Source organism: Agelaius phoeniceus, unplaced genomic scaffold (assembly GCF_051311805.1).
Source record: "Agelaius phoeniceus isolate bAgePho1 unplaced genomic scaffold, bAgePho1.hap1 Scaffold_466, whole genome shotgun sequence".
NCBI lineage: Eukaryota > Metazoa > Chordata > Aves > Passeriformes > Icteridae > Agelaius > Agelaius phoeniceus.
The window spans coordinates 1-14,650 of record NW_027510028.1 but is presented as its reverse complement, the minus strand read 5'-3'; the positions used below and the strand labels follow the sequence as shown (position 1 = coordinate 14,650).

Here is a 14,650-nt window from a genome sequence, read left to right as displayed (position 1 = left end):
CGGGGGGAGCCGGGACTCCCAAAACTCCTCAGAGACCCCCAAAACTCCTCAAGGACCCCCCGATCTTCTCACAGACCCTTCAGAAGGATTCAGGACCCCCGAAATTCGCTCGGGACCCCCAAAATCCCACCCGGGACCCTCAAATCCCCTCATGGACCCCTCCGGACTATCCCACAGACCACGCGGGGGGAGCCGGGACCCCCAAAACTCCTCAGAGACCCCCAAAACCCCTCAAAGACCCCCCCGATCTTCCCACAGACCCTTCAGAAGGATTCAGGACCCCCAAAAATCCCGCCAGGATCCCCGAAATTCGCTCGGGAACCCCAAAATCCCACCCGGGACGCCCAAATCCCTCATGGACCCCCCGCGGACTTTCCCACTGACCACGCGGGGGGAGCCGGGACCCCCAAAACTCCTCAGAGACCCCCAAAACCCCTCAAGGATTCCCCCGATCTTCTCACAGACCCTTCAGGAGGATTCAGGACCCTCAAAATCTCCTCAGGACCCCCAAAATTCGCTCGGACCCCCCAAATCCCACCCGGGACGCTCAAATCCCCTCATGGACCCCCCCCCCGATCTTCCCACTGACCACGTGGGGGGAGCCGGGACCACCAAAACTCTTTCAGAGACGCCCAAAATTCCTCAAAGACCCCCCCGATCTCCTCAGAGACCCTTGAGAAGGATTCGGAACTCCCAAACTCCCCCCAGGATCTCCGAAATTCGCTCGGGACCCCCAAAATCCCACCCGGGACCCCCAAATCCCCTCATGGACCCCCCCGGACTTTCCCACTGACCACGCGGGGGGAGCCGGGACCCCCAAAATCCCTCAGGGAACCCCCGATCTCCTCACGGACCCTTCAGGAGGATTCGGGACCCCAAACATCCGCTCGGGACCCCCAAAATCTCCTCAGAACCCCAAAATCCCACCCGGGACCCCCAAATCCCCTCATGGACTCCCCCGGACTTTCCCACTGACCACGCGGGGGGAGCCGGGACCCCCAAAACCCCTCAGAGACCCCCAAAACTCCTCAAGGATCCCCCCGATCTGCTCACAGACCCTTCAGGAGGATTCAGGACCCTCAAAATCTCCTCAGGACCCCCAAAATTCGCTCGGACCCCCCAAATCCCACCCGGGACGCCCAAATCCCCTCATGGACCCCCCCCGATCTTCCCACTGACCACGTGGGGGGAGCCGGGACCACCAAAACTCTTTCAGAGACGCCCAAAATTCCTCAAACCCCCCCCCGATCTCCTCAGAGACCCTTGAGAAGGATTCGGAACTCCCAAACTCCCCCCAGGATCTGCGAAATTCGCTCGGGACCCCCAAAATCCCACCCGGGACCCCCAAATCCCCTCATGGACCCCCCCGGACTTTCCCACTGACCACGCGGGGGAGCCGGGACGCCCAAAACCCCTTAGAGAACCCCAAAACTCCTCACGGACCCTTCAGGAGGATTCAGGACCCCCGAAATTCGCTCGGGACCCCCAAAATCCCCTCAGGACCCCCAAAATCCCCCCCTTTCCACAACCTTGAGGGGTTCCGGGAAGTTCCCGCGCGTGGCGCGGCCACGCCCACTGTGGGCGGGGTTTATGCAAATGAGGGGATGTGCGCTCACAGCTCGCGCATGCGCGGTGGGAACGGGCTCGAAATGTCCCAAAATTGTCCCAAAATTGTCCCCAAAAGGCACCGAAAGGGACCGAAAAGGCCTCAAATGGCCACGAAATTGACAGAAAGGGCCCTAAAAGTGCCCCAAATGTCACAAAATGTCCCCAAACGGGAACGAAAAGGCTCCAAGTGGCCCTAAAATGGCCCCGAATGGCCCCAAATTTCCATAAATTGACCGAAAATGGCCCCGAATGGCCCCAAATTTCCATAAATTGACCGAAAATGTCTCCAAATGTCCCCAAAATGTCCCCGGAAAGCCCCAAATTTCCCTAAAATGTCCCAAAATGTCCCCAAAAAACCCCAAAATTTGGCCAAATGTCCCCAAATTTCCCCAAAATTTACAGAAATGGACCCAATATTTTCCCCAAAATGTCCCCAAAATTTCCCTAAAATGTCCAAAAACCCCAAATTTTGGGGTCCCCTCCAGCCCTGGAGCTCACCTGGAACAATTCGGGGTCCCTGAAAGTCGAGAGCTCCCAAAATGTCCCCAAAATGTCCCCAAAATGTCCCAAAATGTCCCCAAAATGTCCCCGAGGGTCAAAGTCCCAAAGTCGATGACCCTGAGGGCTTGGGGGAGGGAACTGAAAAAAATTGGGGGAAAAAAGCCCAAAAAAAAAGGGGAAAAATGGGAAAAAATGGGATTAAAACAACAAAAAAATGGGGTTAAAAATGAAAAATTGGATTGAAATGGGAAAATGGGGATTGAAATGGGAAAATGGGGATTAAAATGGGATTAAAATGGAAAAAATGGGATTTAAAAATTGGGTTGGGGACCAAAAAAATGGGATTAAAAATGAAAAAATTTGGATTAGAACAAAAAAAAATTGGATTAAATGAAAAAAATGGGATTAGAACAAAAAAAAGGGATTAAAAATGAAAAAATTTGGATTAAAACTGAAAAAAATTTGGATTAGAACAAAAAAATTGGGATTAAAATGGAAAAAAATGAGATTAAAAAATTGGGTTAGGGACCAAAAAAATGGGATTAAAAATGAAAAAATTTGGGATTAAAATGAAAACATTTGGATTAAAAATGAAAAATTGGGGTGAAAAAGTAAAAAATTGGATTAAAATTAAAAATTAGGATTAAAATGGAATAAAAGGGGGATTAAAATGGGAAAAAAAGGATTAAAATGGGAAAAATTAGATTAAAAAATTGGGTTGGGGGCCAAAAAAAAGGGATTAAAAATGAAAAAATTGGGATTAAAATGAGAATATTTGGATTAAAAATGAAAAAACTGGGGTTAAAAAGTAAAAAATTGGATTAAAATTAAAAACGGGGATTGAAATGGGAAAATGGGGATTAAAATGGGATTAAAATGGAAAAAATGGGATTAAAAAATTGGGTTGGGGACAAAAAAATTGGGATTAAAATGAAAGAAATTTGGATTAAAAATAAAAAAATTGGATTAAAATGAAAAAATTGGATTAAAATTAAAAAATGGGGATTAAAATGGAAAAAATCAGATTAAAAAATTGGGTTGGGGACCAAAAAAAAATGGGATTAAAAATGAAAAAAAAAATGGATTAAAATGAGAATATTTGGGATGAAAAATAAAAAAATTGGGATTAGAACAAAAAAAAATGGTATTAAAACTGAAAAAATTGGGATTACAATGGAAAAATGGGGATTAAAATGGAAGTAGGGAGGTTCCATGAATTTGGGGACATTTCAGAAGGGTTGGGGACATTTTGGGGACATCTTGGAGGGTTAACTTTAATCAGGGATTTGAACCAAATAAATCCCATAAAATTCAATTTTTTTCCTCAAAATCCGGGGTTTTTTCCCAAAATTCGAGATTTTTTTCCCAAAATTTGAGATTTTTTTCCCAAAATTTGGGATTTTCACCCCAAACTGAGTGTCCCCCGTTAAATTGGGGGTGTCCCCCCAAAAATGGGGTGCCCCGGTAAAAGGCACCGGCGGGATTCGAACCCGCGACCTCCCGTTAACTTTAATCAGGGATTTTAACCAAATAAATCCCATAAAATTCAATTTTTTCCTCAAAATTCGGGGTTTTTTCCCAAAATTTTGAATTTTCCCCCCCAAACAAAGTGGCCTGCATTAAACAGGGGGTGTCCCCCCTAAATTGGGGGTGTCCCCCCCAAAAATGGGGTGCCCCGGTAAAAGGCACCAGCGGGATTCGAACCCGCAACCTCCCGGTTACTTTAACCAAATAAACCCCCAAAATCCGGGTTTTTTTCCCAAAATTCGGAGTTTTTTTCCCAAAATCGAGATTTTCCCCCAAAACAAAGCATCTCCCATTAAATAAGTTGTGTCTCCCCTAAATTGGGGTGTCCCCCAAAAATTGGGGTGCCCCATAAAAGGCACCGGCGGGATTCGAACCCATGACCTCCCGTTAACTTTAATCAGGGATTTTAACCAAATAAACGCCATAAAATTCAACTTTTTTCCTCAAAATTCGGGGTTTTTTTCCCAAAATTTGGGACTTTTCCCCCCAACAAAGTGTCCTGCATTAAATAAGTTGTGTCTCCTCTAAAGTGGGGGTGTCCCCCCAAAAAATGGGGTGCCCCATAAAAGGCACTGCCAGGATTCGAACCCGCGACCTCCCGGTTACTTTAACCAAAGAAACCCCCAAAATCCGGGATTTTTTTCCCAAAATTCGAGATTTTTTTTCTCTTCCTCCTTCTCCTCCTCCTCATTGTCCTCATGTCCAGAGGTGCCACCTTCCTCCTCTTCCTTCTCTTTCTTCTTCTCCTTCTTCTTCTCCTCTTCCTCCTTCTCCTCCTCCTCTTTCTCCTCTTCCTCCTTCTCCTCCTCCTCCTTCTTCTTCTCCTCCTCCTCCTCATTGTCCCCACATCTCCAGGTGCCACTCTCCTCCTCCTCCTCCTTCTTCTATTTCTATTTCTTTTTCTTCTCTTCCTCCTCCTCCTCCTCCTCATTGTCCTCATGTCCAGAGGTGCCACCTTCCTCCTCCATCTTCTCCTTCTTCTTCTCCTCCTCCTCCTCCTCCTCATGTCCAAGGGTGCCACCTTCCTCCTCCTTCTCCTCCTCTTCCTTCTTCTTCTCTTTCTTCTTCTCCTCTTCCTCCTCCTTCTTCTTCTTCTCATCTTTCTTCTTCTCCTCCTCCTTCTTCTCTTTCTTCTTTTCCTTCTCCTCCTCCTCCTCCTCCTCCTCATTGTCCTCATGTCCAAGAGGTGCCACCTTCCTGCTCCTTCTCCTCTTTCTTCTTCTCCTTCTCCTCCTTCTTCTCCTTCTTCTTCCTCTTCTCCTCCTCCTCCTCCTTCTCTTTCTTCGTTTTCTCTTCCTCTTCCTCCTCCTCCTTCTTCTCTTTCTTCTTCTCCTCCTCCTCCTTCTCCTCCTCCTTCTTCTCTTTCTTCTTCTCCTTCTCCTCCTTCTTCTTCTCCTCCTCCTCCTCCTCTTTCTTCGTTTCCTCTTCCTCCTCCTCCTTCTTCTCCTCCTTCTTCTCTTTCTTCTTCTCTTCCTCTTTCTCCTCCTCCTTCTTCTCCTTCTCCTTCTCCTCCTCCTCCTCGCCACCCCTACACCTCCACCTGCCTTCCTCCTCCTCCTCCTCCTCCTCCTGCTGCCCTCTCTGCCCCCACTCCCTGACCACCCTGAAGGGCTCCCCATGCCCGGGCACGATCACGTCCGCCACGGCCGCCAACCCCTCCCTGCTCTTCCTCTGCACGTCCGGCTCCTCGCTCAGCGCCTCCCACTCCCCCTCATCCTCGCCGTGCTCGAAGGCGTCCCCCGCCACGGCCACCGTCCCCGCCGATGTCCCCTCCACCAGCAGGCTGACGTGCGCCCGCGTGTGGCCGGGCGTGGGGACCACGCGCAGGTGCCCGGGGTGCAGCTGCAGGGGCGCGCCCCGCGCCAGCCCGTGGGCAGGTAGAGCCCCCGGCCGCGGCTCAGGTCGAAGCCCAGCAGCAGCGTGGCCTCGGGGAAGGCGTTCAGGTTGCCCGCGTGGTCCGAGTGGCCGTGGGTCACCACCACGTGGGTGACGTCGCGCGGGGCCGTCCCGTGGGCCGCCAGGAGGCCGGGCAGGAGCGGCCGGAGCCAGGGGCCGCCCGTGTCCACCAGGACGGTCAGGGGACCCCCGAGGAGCAGCGTGACGGAGCCGTCGGCCAGGCAGGAACCGTCGGGGTTGGGGCGGTTGTAGCCCACGCGGAGAACGTGAACGGAGTAAAGGGGGCCCGGGATGGACAGGGAGCCCAGCGGGGACGTGCGGTACCCAAGGGGCATTGCTGGGGGGTTCAAAGGGGGGAATTTGGGGCGAGGAAAGGGGGTTTGGGGGGGTTGAAAGGGGATTTGGGGATATTAAAGGGGGTTTGGGGGGCTTTAAAGGGGATTTGGGGAGATTAAAGGGGGTTTGAGGGGCTTTAAAGGGGATTTGGGGCGAGGAAAGGGGATTTGGGGGGCTTTAAAGGGGATTTGGGGCGAGGAAAGGGGATTTGGGGGGGGTTAAAAGGGGATTTGGGGCGAGGAAAGGGGGTTTGGGGGGTTGAAAGGGGATTCAAAGGGAATTTGAGGAGGTTTGAAGGGGATTCAAAGGGCATTTGGGGGATTTGGGGGGTTTGAAGGGGATTTGGGGAGTTATGGGGGGTTTGAAGGGGATTCAAAGGGGATTTGGGGAGGTTTGGGGGGTATAAAGGGGATTTGGGGGTGTTAAAGTGGATTTAAAGGGGATTTGAGGAGGTTTAGTGGAGGGTTTGAAGGGGATTCAAAGGGGATTTGAGGAGGTTTTTAGGGATTCAAAGGGGATTTGGGGGGGTTTAAATGGGATTCAAAGGGGATTTGGGGGTTTGAAGGGGATTCAAAGGGGATTTGAGGAGGTTTGGGGGGTTTAAAGGGGATTTTGGGGGTTTAAAGGGGGTTTGGGGGGGGAAGTAAAGGGGGATTTGGGGGTTAAAGGGGGATTTGGAGGGGTTTGGGGGTATTTAGGGTGGTTTGGGGTGGGCCCAGAAGGATTTAGGGCATCTCGGGGAGGTTTGAGGGGGTCTCAGGGGGGCTTGAGGGCGAAATTTTGGGGGAGTTCCAGCGGGTTTGGGGAGGGGGGCGATGGCTCGAAGGTCCCAATGTCCTGTGAGGGGGGAGAGATCGGGAGGAGACCCCCATGACTCCCCCATTTCCCCAATGGTCTCCCCCACTTCCCCCCCCCATTCCCCTCAATGGTTTCTCCCATTCCCTCCAAGGATCCCCCCCATTTTCCCTCAATGGTCTCCCCCATTCCCCCTCCAAAGCCCTGCCCCATTTTCCCTCGTTCCTCCCCAAAGTCCCCCCAACTGTCCCCCACAATTGTCCCCTCAATGTCCCCTCAATGTCCCCCCAATACTCCCCCATCGCCCCTCAATGGTCTCCCCCACTCCGTTACCCCGCGTTCCTCCAGCTCGCGCATGCGCGCTGCCACCACCCCGCCTCCCTTTCCCGCCTCTTCGCAGGTCCTGGCAGGGCCATAGTGACCCGCAATCACCGCCACTTCCCACACCTCCAACAACCCCAGATTTACCTTCCTATCGCACTGCTATGTCGCGATAATATTGCCGCTGCTATCTCCAGGCAACTACATGATGATTAACCCCGATTTTTTTATACAAAGCCGGCGCCGTCCAGGACCCGCGGCGGCGGGAGGCGGGTCCCCAAGATGGCGGCGGCTCTGAGGAGCCGCGCCAAGATGGCGGCGGCGGCAGCGGCTTGAGGAGCGGCCGGGGCTCCCCGCGTTTCCCCCGCGGCCCCGCCGCCCCCTTTTGGGGGCTCCCCGCGGTTTCGGGGACTCGGGGAGAGCGCGGAGATGGCGGAGGAGAAAAAGTTGAAGCTGAGCCACACGCTGCTCCCCGCCGAGTCCATGAAGGTGATGGCGGAGGCCATGGGGGTGCCGGGGGTCCCTGAGGAGACGTGCCAGCTGCTGGCGGAGGAGGCGAGCTACCGCCTCAAGGAGGTGGCTCAGGTGAGGGGGACACCCCCAAATTTGGGGGGTTCAGGAGCCCCTTGGATCCCTCAGCTTTGGGGGGTGGGAGTGGGCAGGGGGAGACCCCAAAATCTGGGGGCTGGGACCCCCTCAGAGGTCAAATTTCCCCTCAAAAATCCATTTTTCCTCACCCACGCCACCCCTAAACCTCTCCTGAACCCCATAATCCTCCCCCAACTCCCCTTTCTCCCCCCATTTTCCCATTCTGGACCCCCTTTTCCCCCAAAAACTTTATTTTCACTTCTCAATTCCTCACAAAATCTCCTTTGCTCCCCCTTTTTCCCATTCTAAACCTCCTTTTCACCTCCCAATTGCACTTCAACACCTCAAGTCCTCTCTCCCCCCGATTTTCCCATCCTAAACCCATTTTTCATTCCTCATTGCCCTTATTTTCCTGACTTTAAACAATTTTTACTCTTTTTTCCCCTTTTTTCCACCCATTTATCTAAAGTCCACCCCAATCCTCTCTTGAATCCCCTTTTTTCCCACAAAATTCCCTCACAAATCCCTTTTTTTACCCAAACCCGCTCTGAACCCCCCCTTTTTTTCCCCAAATCCTTTTTTTTTTTGCCCCAAATTCCTTTTTCTCCCCAAACCCTCTCTGAACCCCTTTTTTCCCCCTAATTCTCCCCAAAAATCTCCTTTTTTTTCCTCAGGACGCTCTCAAGTTCATGCACATGGGGAAGAGAAGGAAACTCACAACGGGGGACGTGGATTTTGCCCTGAAACTGAAAAATGTGGAGGTAAAACTGCCCAAAAATGGAAAAAATACCTTCAAAATCAATGGAAAGGCTCCCCAAATTGAGGAAATGCCCCTAAAATTAAAGGAAAATCTCTCAAAACTGAGGGGAATTCCCACAAAATCAACAGAAAATCTCCCAAAAAAATCAAGAGGAATCCCCACAAATTCATGGGAAAACACCCCAAAACTGAGGGAAAACACCCCAAAACTGGGGGAAATATCCTCAAAACTGAGGGAAATATCACTAAAACTGAGGGAAAACACCCCAAAACTGAGGGAAATATCACTAAAACTGAGGGAAAATACCCCAAAACTGAGGGAAATATCACTAAAACTGAGGGAAAACACCCCAAAACTGAGGGAAATATCCTCAGATCTGAGGGAAATCTCACAGAATTCAAGGGAAAACCTCCCAAACCTGAGGGAAACACCCACAAAACTGAGGGAGAACACCCCAGAACCGGAGGAAATTCCCACAAACCTGAGGGGAAACTCCCTTAAAACTGTGAAAAATCCCCCCAAAATGCAGAAAAATCCCCCCAAAATCCAGAAAAACCCCCCTAAAAACCTGTGAAAATCCCGGTTTTTGCCCCGTTTCGCAGCCGCTGTATGGGTTCCACTCCCGGAGTTCATCCTGAGGGAAAACCTCCCACAACTGACAGGAATTCCCGCAAACCTGAGGGGAAACTCCCTTAAACCTGTGAAAAATCCCCCCAAAATCCAGAAAACCCCCCTAAAAACCTGTGAAAATCCCATTTTTGCCCCGTTTGGCAGCCGCTGTACGAGTTCCACTCCCGGAGTTCATTCTGAGGGAAAACCTCCCACAACTGACAGGCATTCCCACAAACCTGAGGGGAACACCCCAAACCTGAGGGGAAACTCCCTTAAACCTGTGAAAAATCCCCCAAAATGCAGGAAAATCCTCCTAAAAACCTGTGAAAATGCCGGTTTTTGCCCCGTTTCGCAGCCGCTGTACGGGTTCCACGCCCGGAGTTCATTCTGAGGAAAACCTCCCACAACTGACAGGAATTCCCGCAAACCTGAGGGGAAACTCCCTTAAACCTGTGAAAAATCCCCTCAAAATCCAAAAAAACACCCCTAAAAACCTGTGAAAATCCAGGAAAATCCCCGTTTTTGCCCCGTTTCGCAGCCGCTGTACGGGTTCCACGCCAGGAGTTCATCCTGAGGGAAAACCTCCCACAACTGACAGGAATTCCCACAAACCTGAGGGGAAACACCCCAAACCTGAGGGGAAACACCCTTAAAACTGTGAAAAATCCCCCCAAAATCCAGAAAAAAACCCTAAAAAACCTGTGAAAATGCAGGAAAATCCCGGTTTTTGCCCCGTTTCCCAGCCGCTGTACGGGTTCCACGCCCGGAGTTCATTCTGAGGGAAAACCTCCCACAACTGACAGGAATTCCCACAAACCTGAGGGGAAACACCCGAAACCTGAGGGGAAACTCCCTTAAACCTGTGAAAAATCCCCCCAAAATCCAGAAAAACCCCCCTAAAAACCTGTGAAAATGCAGGAAAATCCCGGTTTTTGCCCCGTTTCCCAGCCGCTGTACGGGTTCCACGCCCGGAGTTCATTCTGAGGGAAAACCTCCCACAACTGACAGGAATTCCCACAAACCTGAGGGGAAACACCCGAAACCTGAGGGAAACTCCCTTAAACCTGTGAAAAATCCCCTCAAAATCCAAAAAAACACCCCTAAAAACCTGTGAAAATCCAGGAAAATCCCCGTTTTTGCCCGGTTTCCCAGCCGCTGTACGGGTTCCACGCCCAGAGTTCATCCTGAGGGAAAACCTCCCTCAACTGACAAGAATTCTCGCAAACCTGAGGGGAAACTCCCTTAAACCTGTGAAAAATCCCCCCAAAATCCCGAAAAACCCCCCTAAAAACCTGTGAAAATCCAGGAAAATCCCGGTTTTTGCCCCGTTTCGCAGCCGCTGTACGGGTTCCACTCCCGGAGTTCATCCTGAGGGAAAACCTCCCACAACTGACAGGAATTCCCACAAACCTGAGGGGAAACTCCCTTAAACCTGTGAAAAATCCCCTCAAAATCCAAAAAAACACCCCTAAAAACCTGTGAAAATCCAGGAAAATCCCGGTTTTTGCCCCGTTTGGCAGCCACTGTACGGGTTCCACGCTCACGAGTTCATCCTGAGGGAAAACCTCCCACATCTGACAGGAATTCCCACAAACCTGAGTGGAAACACCCCAAACCTGAGGGGAAACTCCCTTAAACCTGTGAAAAATCCCCCGAAATGCAGAAAAAAACCCTAAAAACCTGTGAAAATGCCGGTTTTTTGCCCCGTTTGGCAGCCGCTGTACGGGTTCCACTCCCGGAGTTCATTCTGAGGGAAAACCTCCCACAACTGACAGGAATTCCCGCAAACCTGAGGGGAAACTCCCTTAAACCTGTGAAAAATCCCCCAAAATCGAGAAAAAAAAACCCCTAAAAACCTGTGAAAATCCCGGTTTTTGCCCCGTTTCGCAGCCGCTGTACGGGCTCCACGCCCGGAGTTCATTCTGAGGGAAAACCTCCCACAACTGACAGGAATTCCCACAAACCTGAGGGGAAACACGCCAAACCTGAGGGAAACTCCCTTAAAACTGTGAAAAATCCCCCCAAAATCCAGAAAACCCCCCTAAAAACCTGTGAAAATCCAGGAAAATCCCCGTTTTTGCCCGGTTTCCCAGCCGCTGTACGGGTTCCATGCCCAGGAGTTCATCCTGACGGAAAACCTCCCACAACTGACAGGAATTCCCACAAACCTGAGGGGAAACTCCCTTAAACCTGTGAAAATTCCCCAAAATCCAGAAAAAAACCCTAAAAACCTGTGAAAATGCAGGAAAATCCCGGTTTTTGCCCGGTTTCGCAGCCGCTGTACGGGCTCCACTCCCGGAGTTCATTCTGAGGGAAAACCTCCCACAACTGACAGGAATTCCCACAAACCTGAGGGGAAACACCCCAAACCTGAGGGGAAACTCCCTTAAAACTGTGAAAAACGCCCTGAAAATCCAGAAAAAAACCCCTAAAAACCTGTGAAAATCCCCGTTTTTGCCCCGTTTCGCAGCCGCTGTACGGGTTCCACTCCCGGAGTTCATTCTGAGGGAAAACCTCCCACAACTGACAGGAATTCCCACAAACCTGAGGGGAAACTCCCTTAAAACTGTGGAAACCCCCCCGAAAATCCAGAATAAAAACCCTAAAAACCTGTGAAAATGCCGTTTTTGCCCCGTTTGGCAGCCGCTGTACGGGTTCCACACCCGGAGTTCATTCTGAGGGAAAACCTCCCACAACTGACAGGAATTCCCACAAACCTGAGGGGAAACTCCCTTAAAACTGTGGAAAACCCCCTGAAAATCCAGAAAAAAACCCTAAAAACCTGTGAAAATCCAGGAAAATCCCGGTTTTTGCCCCGTTTGGCAGCCGCTGTACGGGTTCCACTCCCGGAGTTCATCCTGAGGGAAAACCTCCCACAACTGACAGGAATTCCCACAAACCTGAGGGGAAACACCGCAAACCTGAGGGGAAACTCCCTTAAAACTGTGAAAAACGCCCTGAAAATCCAGAAAAATCCCCCTAAAAACCTGTGAAAATGCCGGTTTTTGCCCCGTTTGGCAGTCGCTGTACGGGTTCCACGCCCAGGAGTTCATTCTGAGGGAAAACCTCCCTCAACTGACAGGAATTCCCGCAAACCTGAGGGGAAACTCCCTTAACCTGTGAAAAATCCCCTCAAAATCCAAAAAAACACCCCTAAAAACCTGTGAAAATGCCCGTTTTTGCCCCGTTTGGCAGCCGCTGTACGGGTTCCACTCCCGGAGTTCATTCTGAGGGAAAACCTCCCTCAACTGACAGGAATTCCCACAAACCTGAGGGGAAACTCCCTTAAAACTGTGAAAAACGCCCTGAAAATCCAGAAAAATCCCCCTAAAAACCTGTGAAAATGCCCGTTTTTTGCCCCGTTTGGCAGTCGCTGTACGGGTTCCACGCCCAGGAGTTCATTCTGAGGGAAAACCTCCCACAACTGACAGGAATTCCCACAAACCTGAGGGGAAACTCCCTTAAAACTGTGAAAAATCCCCCAAAATGCAGGTAAATCCTCCTAAAAACCTGTGAAAATCCAGGAAAATCCGGTTTTTGCCCCGTTTCCCAGCCGCTGTACGGGTTCCACGCCCAGAGTTCATTCTGAGGGAAAACCTCCCTCAACTGACAGGAATTCCTACAAACCTGAGGGGAAACACCGCAGACCTGAGGGGAAACTCCCTTAAAACTGTGAAAAACCCCCTGAAAATCCAGAAAAAAAACCCTAAAAACCTGTGAAAATCCAGGAAAATCCCCGTTTTTGCCCGGTTTCCCAGCCGCTGTACGGGTTCCACGCCCAGGAGTTCATCCTGAGGGAAAACCTCCCACAACTGACAGGAATTCCCACAAACCTGAGGGGAAACACCCCTAACCTGAGGGGAAACACCGCAAACCTGAGGGGAAACTCCTTTAAACCTGTGAAAAATCCCCCTAAAAAGCTGTGAAAATGCAGGAAAATGCCCGTTTTTGCCCCGTTTCGCAGCCGCTGTACGGGTTCCACTCCCGGAGTTCATCCTGAGGGGAAACTCCCTTAAACCTGTGAAAAATCCCCCAAAATCCCGAAAAAAACCCTAAAAACCTGTGAAATTCCGGGTTTTGCCCCGTTTCCCAGCCGCTGTACGGGTTCCACGCCCGGAGTTCATTCTGAGGGAAAACCTCCCACAACTGACAGGAATTCCCGCAAACCTGAGGGGAAACTCCCTTAAACCTGTGAAAAATCCCCCCAAAATCGAGAAAAAAACCCCTAAAAACCTGTGAAAATCCCGGTTTTTGCCCCGTTTCGCAGCCGCTGTACGGGTTCCACTCCCGGAGTTCATTCTGAGGGAAAACCTCCCTCAACTGACAGGAATTCCCACAAACCTGAGGGGAAACTCCCTTAAACCAGTGAAAAATCCCCCCAGAATCCCGAAAAAACCCCTAAAAACCTGTGAAAATCCCGGTTTTTGCCCGGTTTCGCAGCCGCTGTACGGATTCCACGCCCAGGAGTTCATCCCGTTCCGCTTCGCCAGCGGCGGTGGGCGGGAGTTGTATTTCTATGAGGAGAAGGAGGTGGATCTGAGCGACATCATCAACACCCCCCTGCCCCGCGTGCCCCTGGACGTCTGCCTCAAGGGTGGGGCCATGTTGGGACGGGGCTTTTGGGGGATTTGGGGAGAAATCGGGGGGGTTTGAGGGGGATTTGGGGGGATTTGGGGAGAAATCGGGGGTTTGAGGGGGATTCGGGGGATTTGGGGAGAAATCGGGGGGATTTGGGGGGTTTGGAGGGGATTTCGGGGAGAAATCGGGGGTTTGAGGGGGATTCGGGGGGTTTGGGGAGAAATCGGGGGTTTGAGGGGGATTTGGGGGGTTTGGGGAGAAATCGGGGGTTTGAGGGGGATTCGGGGGGTTTGGAGGGGATTTTGGGGAGAAATCAGGGGGGTTTGAGGGGAGTTATGGGGGGTTTGGGGGGATTTGGGGAGAAATCGGGGGTTTGAGGGGAGTTATGGGGGGTTTTGGGGGGATCCGGGGAGAAATCAGGGGGTTTGAGGGGATTCGGGGGGTTTGGGGAGAAATCGGGGGGGTTTGAGGGGGATTTGGGGGGTTTGGAGGGGATTTTGGGGAGAAATCAGGGGGGTTTGAGGGGGATTTGGGGGGTTTGGAGGGGATTTTGGGGAGAAATCAGGGGGGTTTGAGGGTATTTGGGGGGTTTGGAGGGGATTTCGGGGGGGGTTTGGGAATATGAAGGGGGTTTGAGGGGAGTTATGGGGGTTTTGGGGGAATCTGGGGAGAAATCAGGGGGGTTTGAGGGGGATTTGGGGGATTTGGAGGGGATTTGGGGGAGAAATCAGGGGGGTTTGAGGGGGATTTGGGGGGTTTGGGGGATCCGGGGAGAAATCGGGGGTTTGAGGGGGATTCGGGGGGTTTGGAGGGGATTTCGGGGGGGTTTGGGGAAATATAAAGGGGGTTTGGAGGGGCTTGGGGGAATTTAAAGGGGATTGAGGGGTTTTGGAGGGATTTTGGGGAATTTAAAGGGGATTGGGAGAGAAATCGGGATTTTGGGGGTTTGGAGGGGATTTTGGGAGAAATCAGGGGGGTTTGAGGGGGATTCGGGGGGTTTGGAGGAGATTTCAGGGGGATTTGAGGAATATGAAGGGGGTTTGAGGGGATTTTGGGGAATTTAAAGGGGATTTGGAGAGAAATCGGGATTTGGTGGGTTTGGAGGGATTTTGGGGAATTTGAAGGGGG

General features: G+C 51.4%; 2 protein-coding genes across 2 annotated transcripts; one reads left to right on the top strand and one right to left on the bottom strand.

Annotated features, from left to right (window-relative positions):
- Nucleotides 1–4,312: 4,312 nt before the first annotated feature.
- Nucleotides 4,313–5,902, bottom strand: LOC143693245 (metallo-beta-lactamase domain-containing protein 1-like). Its single transcript, XM_077173249.1, is given in 3 exon segments — nucleotides 4,313–4,591; nucleotides 4,830–5,513; nucleotides 5,516–5,902. Coding segments are annotated over 3 exon segments (1,101 nt in total). The 5' UTR covers nucleotides 5,868–5,902; the 3' UTR covers nucleotides 4,313–4,526.
- Nucleotides 5,903–7,035: 1,133 nt separating this feature from the next.
- Nucleotides 7,036–13,538, top strand: LOC143693244 (transcription initiation factor TFIID subunit 6-like; the record flags this gene model as incomplete). Its single annotated transcript, XM_077173248.1, has 3 exons — nucleotides 7,036–7,569; nucleotides 8,247–8,333; nucleotides 13,385–13,538. Coding segments are annotated over exons 1-3 (397 nt in total), but the record flags the coding sequence as incomplete, so codon positions are not given.
- Nucleotides 13,539–14,650: the final 1,112 nt, after the last annotated feature.